Raw genomic sequence first — 14,008 nt, forward strand, 5'->3', positions numbered from 1 at the left:
GTTGCAACATCTATGTTTGGTTCATCTGTGAAACCCCTCCCAGACTCATGGGCATCTAAAATCTCTCTTCTGTGGGCGTTAAATTGGTCTTTTGATCTTGGCGTGATGTTACCACTCACCCATATGGTTAATACTAGACCAACCAGACCAAGCTTCACATTTTTATCGAAGGTTGGACCCTCCCAAGTTACTGACTACTGATATTCTAATCATTTCCTACTGTTTTGGTGCACCAGATTCTAATTTTAGTAATTGCATATGATGGTGAATGTAGCGGTGTACTAACTTTTTCAGCGTAAGGAGAATGCATTTCTGTTTATTTTAATTGCATAAAAGTATTTTTTTTTGTGTTTTGTTAAATTGGGTTGCCTCAATCAATAAATGTGGTTGGAATTTAGCACAGATAATAGCTGACGTCAGTGGGCAGAGGTAGACAGGCATTTATACCAAGGGTGCCAATAGTTCACCAACCCGTGCTCAAGTGCCTTCCTGTTTCCCCACCAGGAGGAGACAGAGGATGACAGTGACCTGTCAGACTATGGAGACGAGGCAGATGGGAGAAAAGATGCCCTGGCTGAACCCTGCTTTATGCTCATAGGAGAGATATTCGAGCTCAGAGGAAGTGAGTGGAACTGTAGCGCAACACTGTCGGCTATGAGACACTATGCTACACTCAGTTGTGTCCCAATTGACACCCTACTTCCTTTATTATGCACTACTATTGAGAAGGCCCTCTTCACTATTAGTAAACTATGAAGTGAGTACTAATAGTACGCTTGTGTATTTTAAGATGGGTTATGTCTGTGTCTAATTGGCCAGAGCAATCTTCTTAACACATTCTTGTTTGTAGTTATTAAAAACCATTTTTGCAACTCTGAAGTGCATCTGAATTTAATCCAGTCACATCCCTGCCAACACTAATGTGATACTATCTTTTATATTTCAGTGTTCAAATGGGTACGAAAAACACTAATTGCACTAGTTCAAGTCACATTTGGAAGGACCATAAACAAGTAAGCATTACACTTTCATTTGCTAGTGTTTAAAGCAAAATCAGTCAATGGAAGTATTTTACATCTGATTCAGAGTTAAAGCGAACGTAGTTGCCAACACCCAAATAATGTGTTTTCAGTAGGTTTGTTGTAGCTTGTGTGTTAGTCTATGTGCAACATGCCAACACCTTTTAGTTACTGCCATGACTGTGTCTGACTTGACTGGTAGTTGTTTTCAGATAGTTGTTTTGTAAAATCATGCTGTAGTCACAAAAGGGACAAATGGACATTTTAATATTACCAGTGTCTTCGTTGGGATCTTTTTGTATCGGTAACATTTATTTATAAAGACATCAGTCTTAAACCTAGGTCTCTTTTAAAGTTAAATACATACTTCCACCCATATACAGTAGCCTATACAGTATCAATGTATGGACACACCAACTCAATTAAGGTTATTTATTTTTACTGTTCCACATTGTAGATAAATTGTGAAGACATCATATGGAATCATGCAGTACGTGTTATTTCAAAGTTTTGATGTCTTCAGTATTAAAGAATTACACTTGAATGAGTCCAAACTTTTGGCCGGATTCTGTATATTTGATTAATTACATGAACCTCTGTAGGCCCTTAAATTGCTCAGTCTGATTGTGTGTGGGTCAGAATACAAAATAGAATTAAACTTTTCTGTACACAGTTCTGATTTTACATAGTTCCTTACTGATACACTCGTGTACCCTTTTAATGGTCCTATAATCTGCACCAAAAATATGCAGTTTCTTGAGTTCTGGTGTCCCTATGCAGAGAGGACTCATCAGTTAGTGAGTAATGAACTGCAGGTTGTGACATGACTGGGAATGGTGTGGTTGTAACTTATTTTGCACTCTGACTGCTCTAATGGTTCTTACACACTCCCAGTCTTTATCACAAATGACACCTGATTCGCTGCATAGTGCACCACTTTCAAACTAGGCCCACTATTAGTGCACTAACTGTGTTTAGGGGGTGATTTGGGAAACGGACTCTGACCATTCCTCTGTTTTTGATCCCATCTTTAAGCTTGCACTGTAATGGGTTGTTGCTCTGAGCATGTCAAGTATCTTGAGAGGTAGATAGAACTCTGTTATTGTAATGCAGTTTTTCTTGTCATTACCCCCCTCCTCTTCTACCCCATCAGGCAGATTCGAGACACTGTTAACTGGATCTTCAGTGAGCAGATGCTCGTTTGCTACATCAACATTTTCCGGGATACCTTCTGGCCAAACGGGAAACTGGCCCCACAAATCAAGGCTCGCTCTGACTCAGAACGTCAAGAGACCAAGGAACGAGCACAACAGAAGTTACTAGACAATATCCCAGGTAAGTCCTCCCTACCCTCTTAATGTTCCCATCTTTGGGTTGTGTGTTTCACTGTAATTATTAAGACAAATCTCCCAAAAATTATCCAATCTGTCCTTGTGTATTCTGACTCATAAAATTAGCCAATATGTGATCGTTTCTAAATAAAACAAAGGTGTGAAATTATTGTTTGTATATACAATCTCTTTTTGGGCTTAGATGTAGTCAATTGACCAGATATATTCCAGCCCCAGACCATCTAAAATGACAGATTGTGTTGTGTGAATCTAGTTGCCAGTGCCCTGACATATTGGTAAGGTTTCCATGTGGGATGTAGACATTGTAGAAGGCAAGGAGAAGCTGTGAAACGGTCCTCCTAATGCAGAGTACACCAGGCTGCAACAGTAGGAACTCCAGGCATGACTAGCTTCAGTTCTTGATCATAAAGTGTAGTAACAGTGTCTATGAGTGGACTGTCTGGCTTAATACGCTGCGCCTGTTCCTGGCGCAACCATGTTGCTTCTACACATGGCTGTTGTCATTAAACTTTCAGCAGACGCCTAGCGACTTAGTCAGTGCCTTTTCCCTATGGTAGGTAAGTCAAACATACATTAACTGTCTTTCAGATGCACTACAGAACCTGGTGGGACAGCAGAACGCCAGGTATGGGATCATCAAAATCTTCAACGCACTTCAGGAGTCCAATGCCAACAAGCATTTACTTTATGTAAGTTATCCCCACCAGGTATGGAACATGCTGCCGTTGTGTAGCTAGTTGGAAGGGAAAGGCACACAAGTCTTCTGTTTGGGTGTGTCAGAACTGCAAGCCAGCCCTGTCACCTAGTGGCTTAGTTTAGAACTGCAAGCCAGCCCTGTCACCTAGTGGCTTAGTTTAGAACTGCAAGCCAGCCCTGTCACCTAGTGGCTTAATTTAGAACTGCATGTCATTCCTGGGGCTAGGGCAAACTGTACACTTCAGAAACATTCCCATTTGAAGTTTGTGTTTTGGGGGGAATCTTAAGATGCCTTTTTTTTTGTTTTGTTAATGGTATCATGGACTTATTCACTCCAATAGGGGAAGGGGTCAGCATCAAAGGCAGGGATGAGTCGGTCTCAGACATTGCAAGCATAAGAAAACAATTTCCACTGAAATAATGTCGAGTTTTAATGTCCTCCTGAAATGTTATCTGCCGGTTTCAGGTTTTGATGGAGATGATTCTGAAAGAGCTGTATCCAGAACTCAACATGGAGGCAGATCTCCAAATCTAAGGCTACGCTTCCCAAATGGCGCTCTATTCTCTCACTTAGGTAGATTACTATAGGGAATAGGGTGCTGTTGGGAGTCTGCCTAACTCAAACACTCAGTGAAGTAGATGGAGGTACTCCTGGAGATCTAAGTGGGCTTCAGATAGTTTACAGGGGAACGACAATGTTTTTGTTCAAACTACATTTATTATTTTCACTCAACAGATCATGAAGACAAGCATAACATCAACAAAATGTACTGTTTCAGCACAGTACACTTAAATGGATGTTTTCTGTTGTTGTTCTGAGATACCTTTATCTGAATGCACTTGGTTTATTTATTGCTCAAACTAGAGAGATAAGCTTTGGTTTGTTTCTACGCTACATCTTTTCAGTAGCAGAATTGTGACAAATGAAAAATCAGTTCCACTGCCAAGAGCTGTTGCAAAAAAGCCAGGCTATTGATTGACTCCTGTTTGTTTTGGATCCAGGTAGGACTTACATAATGTGAATAGTGGTGAAATGAGTGTTGTGCCCATGACGAAGAAAAAAAGCTGCATAACGACCTCAGATACATTCCTGACCAATATGTTACCTGTGCGTGTTCATTGTAAAACTGCTTCATTGTGCAATATGTCATGTAATGTCTGTGACAATTTTATTTGTGATTTATTGATAGATTTTATTTTTACCAAAAAAAAATGTTTAGAGCATTTACAAGCAATAAATTGCAAAGACAAAGCACTTGATTAATCCACTCCTTGTCAATGTAAATTATATTGGAGCAGACTAACACCAGCAGCAATGCTAATGTGACGAGTCGCTGGCTTAAACCAGGGGTGTCAAACCGGTTCTGCCGGGGGGGGGGGGCAGTGTCTTGCCAGTTTTCGCTCAACTTGCACTTGATTTGGTCACTAATTGGTTAGTTTCCACCCTTACCTGCAGACACTCAACCCGCCGTGGAACGAGTTTGACACCCCGGCTTAATATTTCTTAGTGTTGAGCATTTACACTGAGCACACAATCACTTTAATCTCATACCACAGATGCATGCTGAACATAGCGTTCTAAATCTGGTATTATTTACTCAGGTCAATGCAACTGGCTGGTTTGTGAGCCTGGATCATTACATTTTGCCTAAGATGATATCCATCTGGAGGTCCTGGCACACTTCGGGGTTAAGTTGAGCAGCCTAGTGAAGACAATCCAGTTGCCAGAATGAGATTGAGAGTTTGGTAGAAATCATACTTTGAGTGTTCCTTACAGTATGTTAGCCCACCTTAGTGAAGTAATGCCTGGCTTCGTCCTTGCTCTGAAGAACCCCCTTCCCCAGATGCAGACAGCGGCCGTAGTAGAACAAAGCAATGGCCATGCCCTTAATGATGTATTCAGGTAGGCAGTCTGTGACTCTGGCGATAGCAGCAATGTCATTGTAACTGATAATCCTGCATTTTGTGGGAGAAATGTTTAAGTTTCACATTAGAATATACTGAGTTTCCATTGTAGAAGTATTTAACAATTTAAAATAGGATGGAACACCGTTAAACATTTACAGTGGCCCTCGACAAATCAACATAAACATGGCAGGCTATGTAGGCACAAAACATAGCTAGTTTAATTTAAAGTCAGGTCAGTCTGACCCATGAACCTTGCTGTCATCTCAAGGTGTCCTCCAGCTTTGTATATATAACAGAACAAGGAATAACACGATCAGCTTAACTGTACCTCTGGGCCAGCGCTGCTGTGTTAGTATAGAGCTTCCTGTGGTAGTAGTACGCAACCAGGTGAGCCTGGGCATACACATTCCCTCGCTCCGATGCTTCCTTCAGGCACTCCACGGCAGATTTGGGGTCCTGGTGGATGCCGAGACCATACAGGTACATGATCCCCAGTGCAGCCTGGGACTCCAGACTGCCATTGCCACAAGCCTCGGAGTGCCAGAAGAAAGCCTGGGGATAAAACACATTGGCATTTGTGAGGCATGAAAGTGAATGGTTAAAAAAAATATATACATTTCAGATGTTCTGATAGAGGAAACAGCTCATGCAGTAAACACAACATACCCTTTCCAGGTCCTTAGTCTCCCGTCTGCTGTAGAACATACCCAGGGAACTCTGAGCTTTTACAGAGGCATTGGGGTTTCCGTTGTCAGCAGCAAGGAGCCAGTGACTTGGTGAGAGAAACGCCACAAACAGTTCAGTGACACCATCAAATATGAATCCATACGTGTGCCTGTGTACTGGGGTTTTGCTGACCTCTCCGCCTCGGTACTGGATTGCGGGACACCATAACCCTCCAGGTAGGCTCTGCCAATGTTATACAGAGCAGTGTATCTGATGGAGCCGGTCTCAGACACGTTCCACTGGAACACACTCTTCATGTAATCCACTGCCCTGGGCTACAACAGAAAAAAGACCTAGGGTGACAGTTTGTACTGTGGAAAACAACACTTTCTTCCTAGGAAAGAAACACACTTTTGGTAGTGCTTTCCATAGTTACTGGAACATTGAAGTTCTTATTTTGACTATATACTTCAAAGGCTTGGATTTTAAAAAATGTCTATGAGATTAAAGATTCTCGATCACACATGAATCACTAAAAACCAGAAAAGGAACCAGGCAAGCCTAGCTCAGCCGGCCCATGATTAGAAGTGATGAATGTTGTTGCCTTTACTGACTTTGAATCTGGGTCTCTGACTTTTTCGTCAAGTGAAAAGACATGAGAAATCATGGAAATCCCTTCTCTTTTACTGTCCAGGGGGTTGTAATCTACCCTACATAACCCAAAAACCCATGCACAAATGTGTACTTCTAAAATGCACCAGAAATGGTCACAATAGAACCATAGAGTTTTATTTTAGGCATTTTATATATAAAATGCATAAAAATAAAACACAGCTACTTAAGGTTGTAGCCAGCAAAGTTTTTGTCTATCCTAAACAAATCCTAACGCATCATTTGATTTGACTGTGACAAGGCTCGAACGTGGGACCTCTGGCTTCGTAGTCCGTGTTTCTAACCACTATGCCATTTAAGAAGGCTCAGTCAGTCGTACGCTGTTCTTGGCCGACTCTGCTTACACGGTCCGGTAAAAAAAGTGAGGGCCAGGTTACATCACTGCTACACTAGAGCCATCTAATGTCGGGCATGGCCCTCCGCTACAGTATGTACACAACCCTAAAATAAAAGGTAACAATCCATACTTCAACCTCAGTTTTCAAATCCAAACTTTCAGAATGTAGAGCCAAAATGCTTGAGTCTCCCAATATTTATAGCTGGTCTTGCCAGGGTGGTTTGGATTTATACTACAGTCATGGCCAAAAGTTCCAAGAATGACACGTATATTAATTTCCACAAAGTCTGCTGCTTCAGTGACTTTAGATATTTTTGTCAGATGTTACTATGGTATACTGAAGTATAATTACAAGCATTTCATAAGTGTCAAAGGCTTTTATTATCAATTACATTATGTTTATGCAAAGTCAATATATGCAGTGTTGATCCTTTTTCAAGACCTCTGCAATCTGCCCTGGCCTGCTGTCAATTAACTTCTGGGCCACATCCTGACTGATGGCAGCCCATTCTTGCATAATCAATGCTTGGAGTTTGTCAGAATTTGTGGTGTTTTGTTTGTCCACCCGCCTCTTGAGGATTGACCACAAGTTCTCAATGGGATTACGGTCTGGGGAATTTCCTGGCCATGAACCCAAATTGTCAATGTTTTGTTCCCCGAGCCACCTAGTTCTCTCTTTTGCCTTATGTCAAGGTGCTCCATCATGCTGGAAAAGGCATTGTTCGTCACCAAACTGTTCTTGGATGGTTGGGAGAAGTTGCTCTCAGGATGTTTTTGGTACCATTCTTTATTCAGGGCTGTGTTCTTAGGCAAAATAGTGCCCACTACCTTGGCTGAAAAGCGACACCACACATGATTGGTCTCAGGATGCTTTACTGTTGGCATGACACAGGACTGATGGCAGCATTCACCTGGTCTTCTCCGGACAAGCTTTTTTCCGGATGCCTCAAACAATGGGAAAGGGGATTCATCAGAGAAAATGACTTCACCCCAGTCCTCAGCAGTCCAATCCCTGTACATTTTGCAGAATATCAGTTTGTCCCTGATGTTTTTCCTGGAGAGAAGTGGCTTCTTTGCTACCTTTCTTGACACCAGGCCATCCTCCAAAAGTCTTCTCCCCCCTGTGCATGCAGATGCCCTCACACATGCCTGCTGCCATTCCTGAGCAAGCTCTGAACTGGTGGTGCCCCGATCCCGCAGCTGAATCAACTTTAGGAGACGGTCCTGGCGCATGCTGGACTTTCTTGGGCATCCTGAAGCCTTCTTTTTAGGTGATTAAGTTCATTGTCATGGCAAAGAGGGACTTTGCAATTAATTGCAATTCATCTGATCACTTTTCATAACATTCTGGAGTATATGCAAATTGCCATCATAAAAACTGAGGCAGCAGACTTTGTGAAAATGAATGTGTCATTCTCAAATCTTTTGGCCACGACTGTACTCTTAGGATTAACAGCAGGTAGTTTAAGAAATGCTCTTCTGTTATGCAGTGCTCTTTATGAGGTGGACCCTCAGCAAACCCAAGTGGGAAAAGTAAAGTGTCATGAATACAGTGACTCACAAGATCCATGGCAGTCCCCAGGCCGTCGTAATACATGATGGCCAGCTGGAAGAGGGCTCTGGGGTCGTGGTCCTTAATGGCATCAAAGACCTCCAGTGCCTCAAAATAGCGACCCTGCTCCATCAGTAGACCACAGTCAGAGGTTCACACTGCAACCACAGCTAAGAGCCTCTTTGATGCTGAATTAGAGCCCAGGGATAAATCTTTAAACTTGCAAATTCAAAAGTTCCCTTTCACCAACCTTAGCACAGGGTTACAGTTGGCCCTGCTACTCAGTAACTCTTCAGAATATATTCAGTTCACTTACAGCTCCATAATATAAAATACCATATTGTCTTCTAGAGGTCTTAGTACATGCTGCATATTAGATTAGACTCAACTGTATTGTCACTGAACAGGTACGAGTACAAAGAAATGCAGTTAGCATCTAATAAGTGCAAATAGAAGACTGCAGAAATTACAAGTGAAACAATTAAGTACAATGTATGTTATAGGTGCTGGGTGGGATGTAAAAATGTTCAACAAAGGCAAATGAGGGATGGCAATTCTAAATGTGCAATGAAGGCAAATGGACCAGGCAAGGTAGCATGTGCAACTGAAATATGATGTGAGCATGAGTAGTTACCTGCTCATAGTGCAGCTGTCCCAGGAGAAAAAGGGTATGCTTGTCTCTTGCCTCAGCTTTCACCTTTAACAGCCTCTCATCCCTCTCCACCGGAGTAGCCAGGCTGTCTGAGGACACCAAAATGTGTTTCAGCTTGCAGAGTTGGGTTACTTCTAATGCATTACTTTTAACCATGGGCCATTTACCCTGACAATTGTGGTTCATGAAACGGTTTGTTTTAAGTACACACGGAAAACAAGTAGACTGAGAAATATTAAGCTTTTTTTTGTGTTTCGTTATTTCACTGTGGGTCAATATAGTGGGACCTATTGAGGTTAGTTACTTTAATAGCTCGACAGCAGCGTACTTCGTAACAGCTCAGCCGAGTCATGAAACATTCCATTTGTAAAATGACAGTGCTACAGCTCGTGTTGAATACCCTCGGATGAAGTCGGTTTCTTGCCTTTTCCGTAGACATCCGCGATTGCACGAAAACCATGTGCTGACCTGTGTTCTTCTAGAGCTTCGGTGTTACACCCCGAATTCATACCTTTTCCTAAAAACCATGCCATATAACCTTACGTTTGCAATACGTTTAACTAGCAACGATTTAAAACACAACGTTTTTTAACGTTATTTTCTGTCTCACCTTTCATGCAGTTTGTTCTTTGTGTACAAAAAGTCTACAGTGCACTCGTTGCTACCTCACAATATCGGTAACTAGGCAACTGGAACACTACAAATCAGGTACATTCAGTTGACTTTGCTGAGGACAAACCGCATTGTTTAATCAGTTTCCCAGATTTCCATTACGTTACTGGATAGCGAAGATAACGCGGGCCTGTCAAGAAAATGCCCGACTTTGTCACAGACGAAATGTAGAGATTATTTCGGTCACAGCCACAAAGCAGAGAGAACACGGACCAAATGGGAAATGACTGTTCCGTGCCTATACTGCTGTTTTGTAATTGGTGCTGGTCTGTGGTCGTGCTACTCGTTTTTTTAATTGGCTAACGTATCCGTCCATTCCCCCAATTTTGTCAGTTTTGTGCTGAGTTTGGATTGGAATTTTCTGGTCAGCAATGTACGCACTGGAAATCACGGATACCAAATTACAACGTATTGATTTTGGTCAGTGTTCTGGAGATGGCTGCAGTACAGGCCTAGCAGAGAATTACTAGAGAAGATCAACAGCATCTGGTGAGGTCAATGGGTCCCTGTATTCAGGCTGTCATTATGTTAAGGACATGCAACCAAATAAACACGTTATTTAACATTAATGTTAATGTACAACTATTTCCAGAGAAGTGGGGACGCTCCGTAAAATGCAAATAAAAACAGAATGCAGTGATGTGCAATCATTTATCCTTATATTTAATTGAAAATAGTACAAAGACAATATATCAAATGTTGAAACTGAGAAAAAACTAAAACACATGCCCGTTTTTAATATGATGCCAGCAACAAGTAAAAAAAAAAGCTGGGACAGGGGCGACTGGAAAAGTTGTGAAATGCTAAAAAATAAAAAATGGTGGAACATCTCACAACTTATTAGGTTACTTGGCAACACGTCAGTAACATGATTGGGTATAAAAAGAGCATCTCAGAGATGGGGATGCTCAGAAATAGTTGCAAATAGTGCAACAATATATAATTAAAATATTCTGATAATCCAGAGAAATTACTGTACTCAAGGGACAAGCCTGAATAAAAATATTGGATGGCTGTGATCTTCGGGGCCTCAGGTATCACTGCCTCAAAAACAGACAATTCTGTAGTGGAAATCACTGCATTGGCTCAGGAACACTTCTGAAAACTATGGTCTGTGAACACAGTAGGTCGCAGCATCCACAAATGCAAGTTAAAACTCGACCAGGCATAGAAAACACAAGATTGAGAAACACTGCCGCCTTCTCTGCAACTCTGAAATAACCATTAATGCTGAACAATATAGACAGGTTTTGGAGCAACCAATGTGGCCATCCAGACATCGTCTTTTTCAGTGAAGGCCTTGCTGATTTTAGCAAGATAATGCCAAACCATATTCTGCACGTATTACAACAGCATGGCTCTGTAGTAAAAGTGTCTGGGTGCTAAACTGTCCTGCCTGCAGTCCAGACCTGTCACCCATTGAAAACGTTTTGCGCATTATGAAACGAGAAATACAACCAAGGAGAGCCCAAACTGTTCAGCAGCTGAAATCATATCAAGCAATAATGGAGGAAAAAAATCACTTTCAAAAAACCAGCAACTGTTGGTTACAGAATATTGATAAAAGCGGTGACACAACACAGCAGTAAACATGCCCCCATCCCAACTTTTTTGAAATGGGTTTCTGGCATCAAATTCAAATTGGGCATGTATTTTTCCAAAAACAGTAACATTTCTCAGTTTCAACATTTGATGTTGCCTATTTTCAATTCATCTCTCATCTTCATCCGCTTATCCGGTATCGGGTCACGGGGGCAGCAGCTCCAGCAGGGGACCCCAAACTTCCCTTTCCCGAGCCACATTTGCCAGCTCTGACTGGGGGATCCCGAGGCTTTCCCAGGCCAGTGTCGAAATATAATCTCTCCACCTAGTCCTGGACCTAACCCGAGGTCTCCTCCCAGCTGGACGTGCCTGGAACACCTCCCTAGGGAGACGTCCTGGGGGCATCCTTACCAGATGCCCAAACCACCTCAACTGGCTCTACTCCAAGTTCCTCACGGATGGCTGAGCTTCTCACCCTATCCCTAAGGGAGAAGCCTGCCACCCTTCTGAGAAAACCCATTTCAGCCACTTGTACTCGCGATCTTCTTCTTTCGGTCATGACCCAGCCTTCATGACCATAGGTGAGGGTAGGAAGGAAAATTGACCGGTATATCGAGGGCTTTGCCTTCCGGCTCAGCTCTCTTTTCGTCACAACGGTGCGGTAAAGCGAATGCAATACCGCCCCCGCTGCTCCGATTCTCCGGCCAATCTCCCGCTCCATTGTCCCGTCACTCACTTTTCAATTCAATATAGTAATAAATGATTTGCACATCTTTACATTCGGTTTTTATTTGCATTTTACGAAGCAAAACCAGGGTTGTATCTGAAAGCTTTTGGTACCTAGACATAAGGGTGAGTCTGGATAAAAGCTCAAAATTTAAACTTTAACCTCAACCCGTTTGATTTCAAATCCAAACTTTCAAAACAGAGCTGAAAGAACAAAAGGCTTGGATCTCCCAATATTTATGGAGGGCCTTGGCAGGTCAATGGCCACTTGGTGTGCTAACTGAATAACATGTCCATCAGCCTGTCAAAGCCCCATCCTTGGCTCAGTTCAACTCATTTAAACATTTTCTCTACCTGTAGACAGAATCTTCTGAGCTGTGATAAATGGGATAAATTGTAAAAAATGTTCTCCAATTCATGATTATGGCCTTGCCTCATTGCAGCAACTGCCTTGCAGGTTCAGGAGTGTCAAAGTTTGAGATGTTCTAACCCTAACACATCTTCTCCAGGTGTCGCTCATACCATGACTCTTCTGTCCTGGCAACTCAATGGTAGAACCAGCAACCCCATTGTCTTGATCAGTGGAAATACATTTTAATTTCATATTGTATTGTTGGTGTCATAGTAAAGTACGCTAGCTGATCTTAAGCGGTGATTAGTGTTCTTTACACCACATTTTAAGAATAAAAAGACAATACACTGCACTGTTCTCTCCTATTCATTGTACATGTAGTTTGCAAAATCGTGGCTTTCCCATTCCTTACTTCCTACACGATTTGAAATTGACTCAACTCAGGGCAGAGCTTTAGTCATTCAGCCCCCACCCAAGTCTTTCATTGAGCATGATGTTGCGTTGACAAGTAGCTTAACTTCACAACATTTCCCTGAGGCCAAAAGAAACTAACAAATATACTGCTCCAAAAATTAAGGGAATACTGATATCATACATCAGAACTCAATGAACGAAATGGGGTAAACCCCCCCCCCCCCCCCGCCCCATGTTACCCTTTATTAAAGATCAAAATCTTTACTGTACAGTGTGTAATTCGCTGAGAACACAATGACGTAACGAAGGTAAATTGAAACCAAAATTACCAACTGATTGCTGGCTGGATACAAGTAAACAATTGAAATCACAGACTGTTCCAACTTCATCACGGCAACTCAATGTGACTCAGTAGTGTGTATGGCCCCCATGTGCCTGTGTGCACTCTCGACAACATCTGGGCCTGCATGGTGTCCATCTCCTCCCAGACCTGGATCAGGGCATCAGTGAGCTCCAGGACAGTCTATGGCACTACTTGCCAGCATCGGACGCACCGATACATAAGCCTCAGAGGTTCTCAATTGGATTCAGGTCTGGGGAATGTGAGGGCCAGTCAATGGCATCAATGCCTTCATCATCCTGGAACTGCCTACACACTCTGGCCACATTAGGCTGAGCATTGTCCTGCACCAGGAGAAACCCAGGGCCCATTGCACTAGCGTAAGGTCCCGGTACCTAACAGCAGTCACGGTACTGTTGGCTAGCACTTGAGGTCTGTATGACCCTCCAAGGATATTCCTCCCCAGACCATCACAGACCCACCACCAAACCGGTCATGCTGGATGATGGTACAGGCAGCATAACGTTCACTATGGTGTCTCCAGACTCTCTCATGTAACAGCCCATCTCCTGGAATCTCCTCCATGCTCTTGAGACTGTACTGGGAGACACAGCAAACCTTCTTGCAACAGCACATATGGATGTGCCATCCTGGAGGAGTTGGACTACCTGTGCAACCTGAATGGGCTGCAGGTACCGCCTCAGGCTACCAGTAGTGACAAGGACACTAGCACAATGCAAAACTAGAGAAGAATCAGTCAGGAAGGATAAGGAGAGAGCAATTGTCTGTGGCCACCACCTGCAAAACCATTCCCTTTTTGGGGGTTGTCTTGCTGTTTCCTCTCCTGTTTCATTTGCACCAAAACAATTGACATTGATTCACAATTGCTTATGCTTCCTAACTGGACAGACTGATATCCCTAAAGTTTAATTGACTTGGTGTTATAATTGTGATAATTGTGTTCCCTTCATTTTCTTGAGTGGTGTATATAAATAGTAAATGTTCAAAACCTATCAATTATGATTCTTTACACGTTCATACACAATTACATTTAATTGTCAAATTATATTTATGCACGGAAAATAATTAAATAGATCATTCCTCTCAC

At 42.5% G+C, this 14,008-nt stretch overlaps 2 protein-coding genes across 6 annotated transcripts in view; one reads left to right on the forward strand and one right to left on the reverse strand.

The window, feature by feature from the left end:
- The window catches only part of snx25 (sorting nexin 25), a 33,884-nt gene extending 29,549 nt beyond the window's left edge, over positions 1-4,335 (forward strand). Inside the window, exons 15-19 of the mRNA XM_010898324.4 lie at positions 505-622; positions 947-1,013; positions 2,173-2,354; positions 2,960-3,060; positions 3,534-4,335. Of these exons, the coding sequence (XP_010896626.1) occupies positions 505-622; positions 947-1,013; positions 2,173-2,354; positions 2,960-3,060; positions 3,534-3,602 (537 nt within the window). The 3' untranslated portion in view covers positions 3,603-4,335. The remainder of the gene's footprint in view (positions 1-504; positions 623-946; positions 1,014-2,172; positions 2,355-2,959; positions 3,061-3,533) is intronic.
- Positions 4,336-4,420: 85 nt separating this feature from the next.
- lrp2bp (LRP2 binding protein) lies at positions 4,421-9,752 on the reverse strand. 5 transcript variants are annotated; one of them, XM_020046065.2, is made up of 9 exons: positions 9,465-9,749; positions 9,255-9,371; positions 8,837-8,943; positions 8,212-8,325; positions 5,834-5,976; positions 5,642-5,747; positions 5,304-5,527; positions 4,858-5,023; positions 4,421-4,770 (listed from the first exon to the last, which is right to left on the reverse strand). In XM_020046065.2, the coding sequence occupies exons 1-9, from the start codon at positions 9,469-9,471 to the stop codon at positions 4,705-4,707; spliced, it is 1,050 nt and encodes a 349-aa protein (XP_019901624.2). In that variant the 5' UTR covers positions 9,472-9,749; the 3' UTR covers positions 4,421-4,704. The 5 variants fall into 5 exon arrangements, with proteins under 5 accessions (XP_019901624.2, XP_019901625.2, XP_019901623.2 ...); XM_020046066.2 differs by having other exon boundaries at positions 9,279-9,750; XM_020046064.2 differs by having other exon boundaries at positions 9,255-9,750.
- Between the last annotated feature and the right edge of the window lie 4,256 nt (positions 9,753-14,008).

Source organism: Esox lucius, chromosome 4 (genome assembly GCF_011004845.1).
Source record: "Esox lucius isolate fEsoLuc1 chromosome 4, fEsoLuc1.pri, whole genome shotgun sequence".
Lineage (NCBI taxonomy): Eukaryota > Metazoa > Chordata > Actinopteri > Esociformes > Esocidae > Esox > Esox lucius.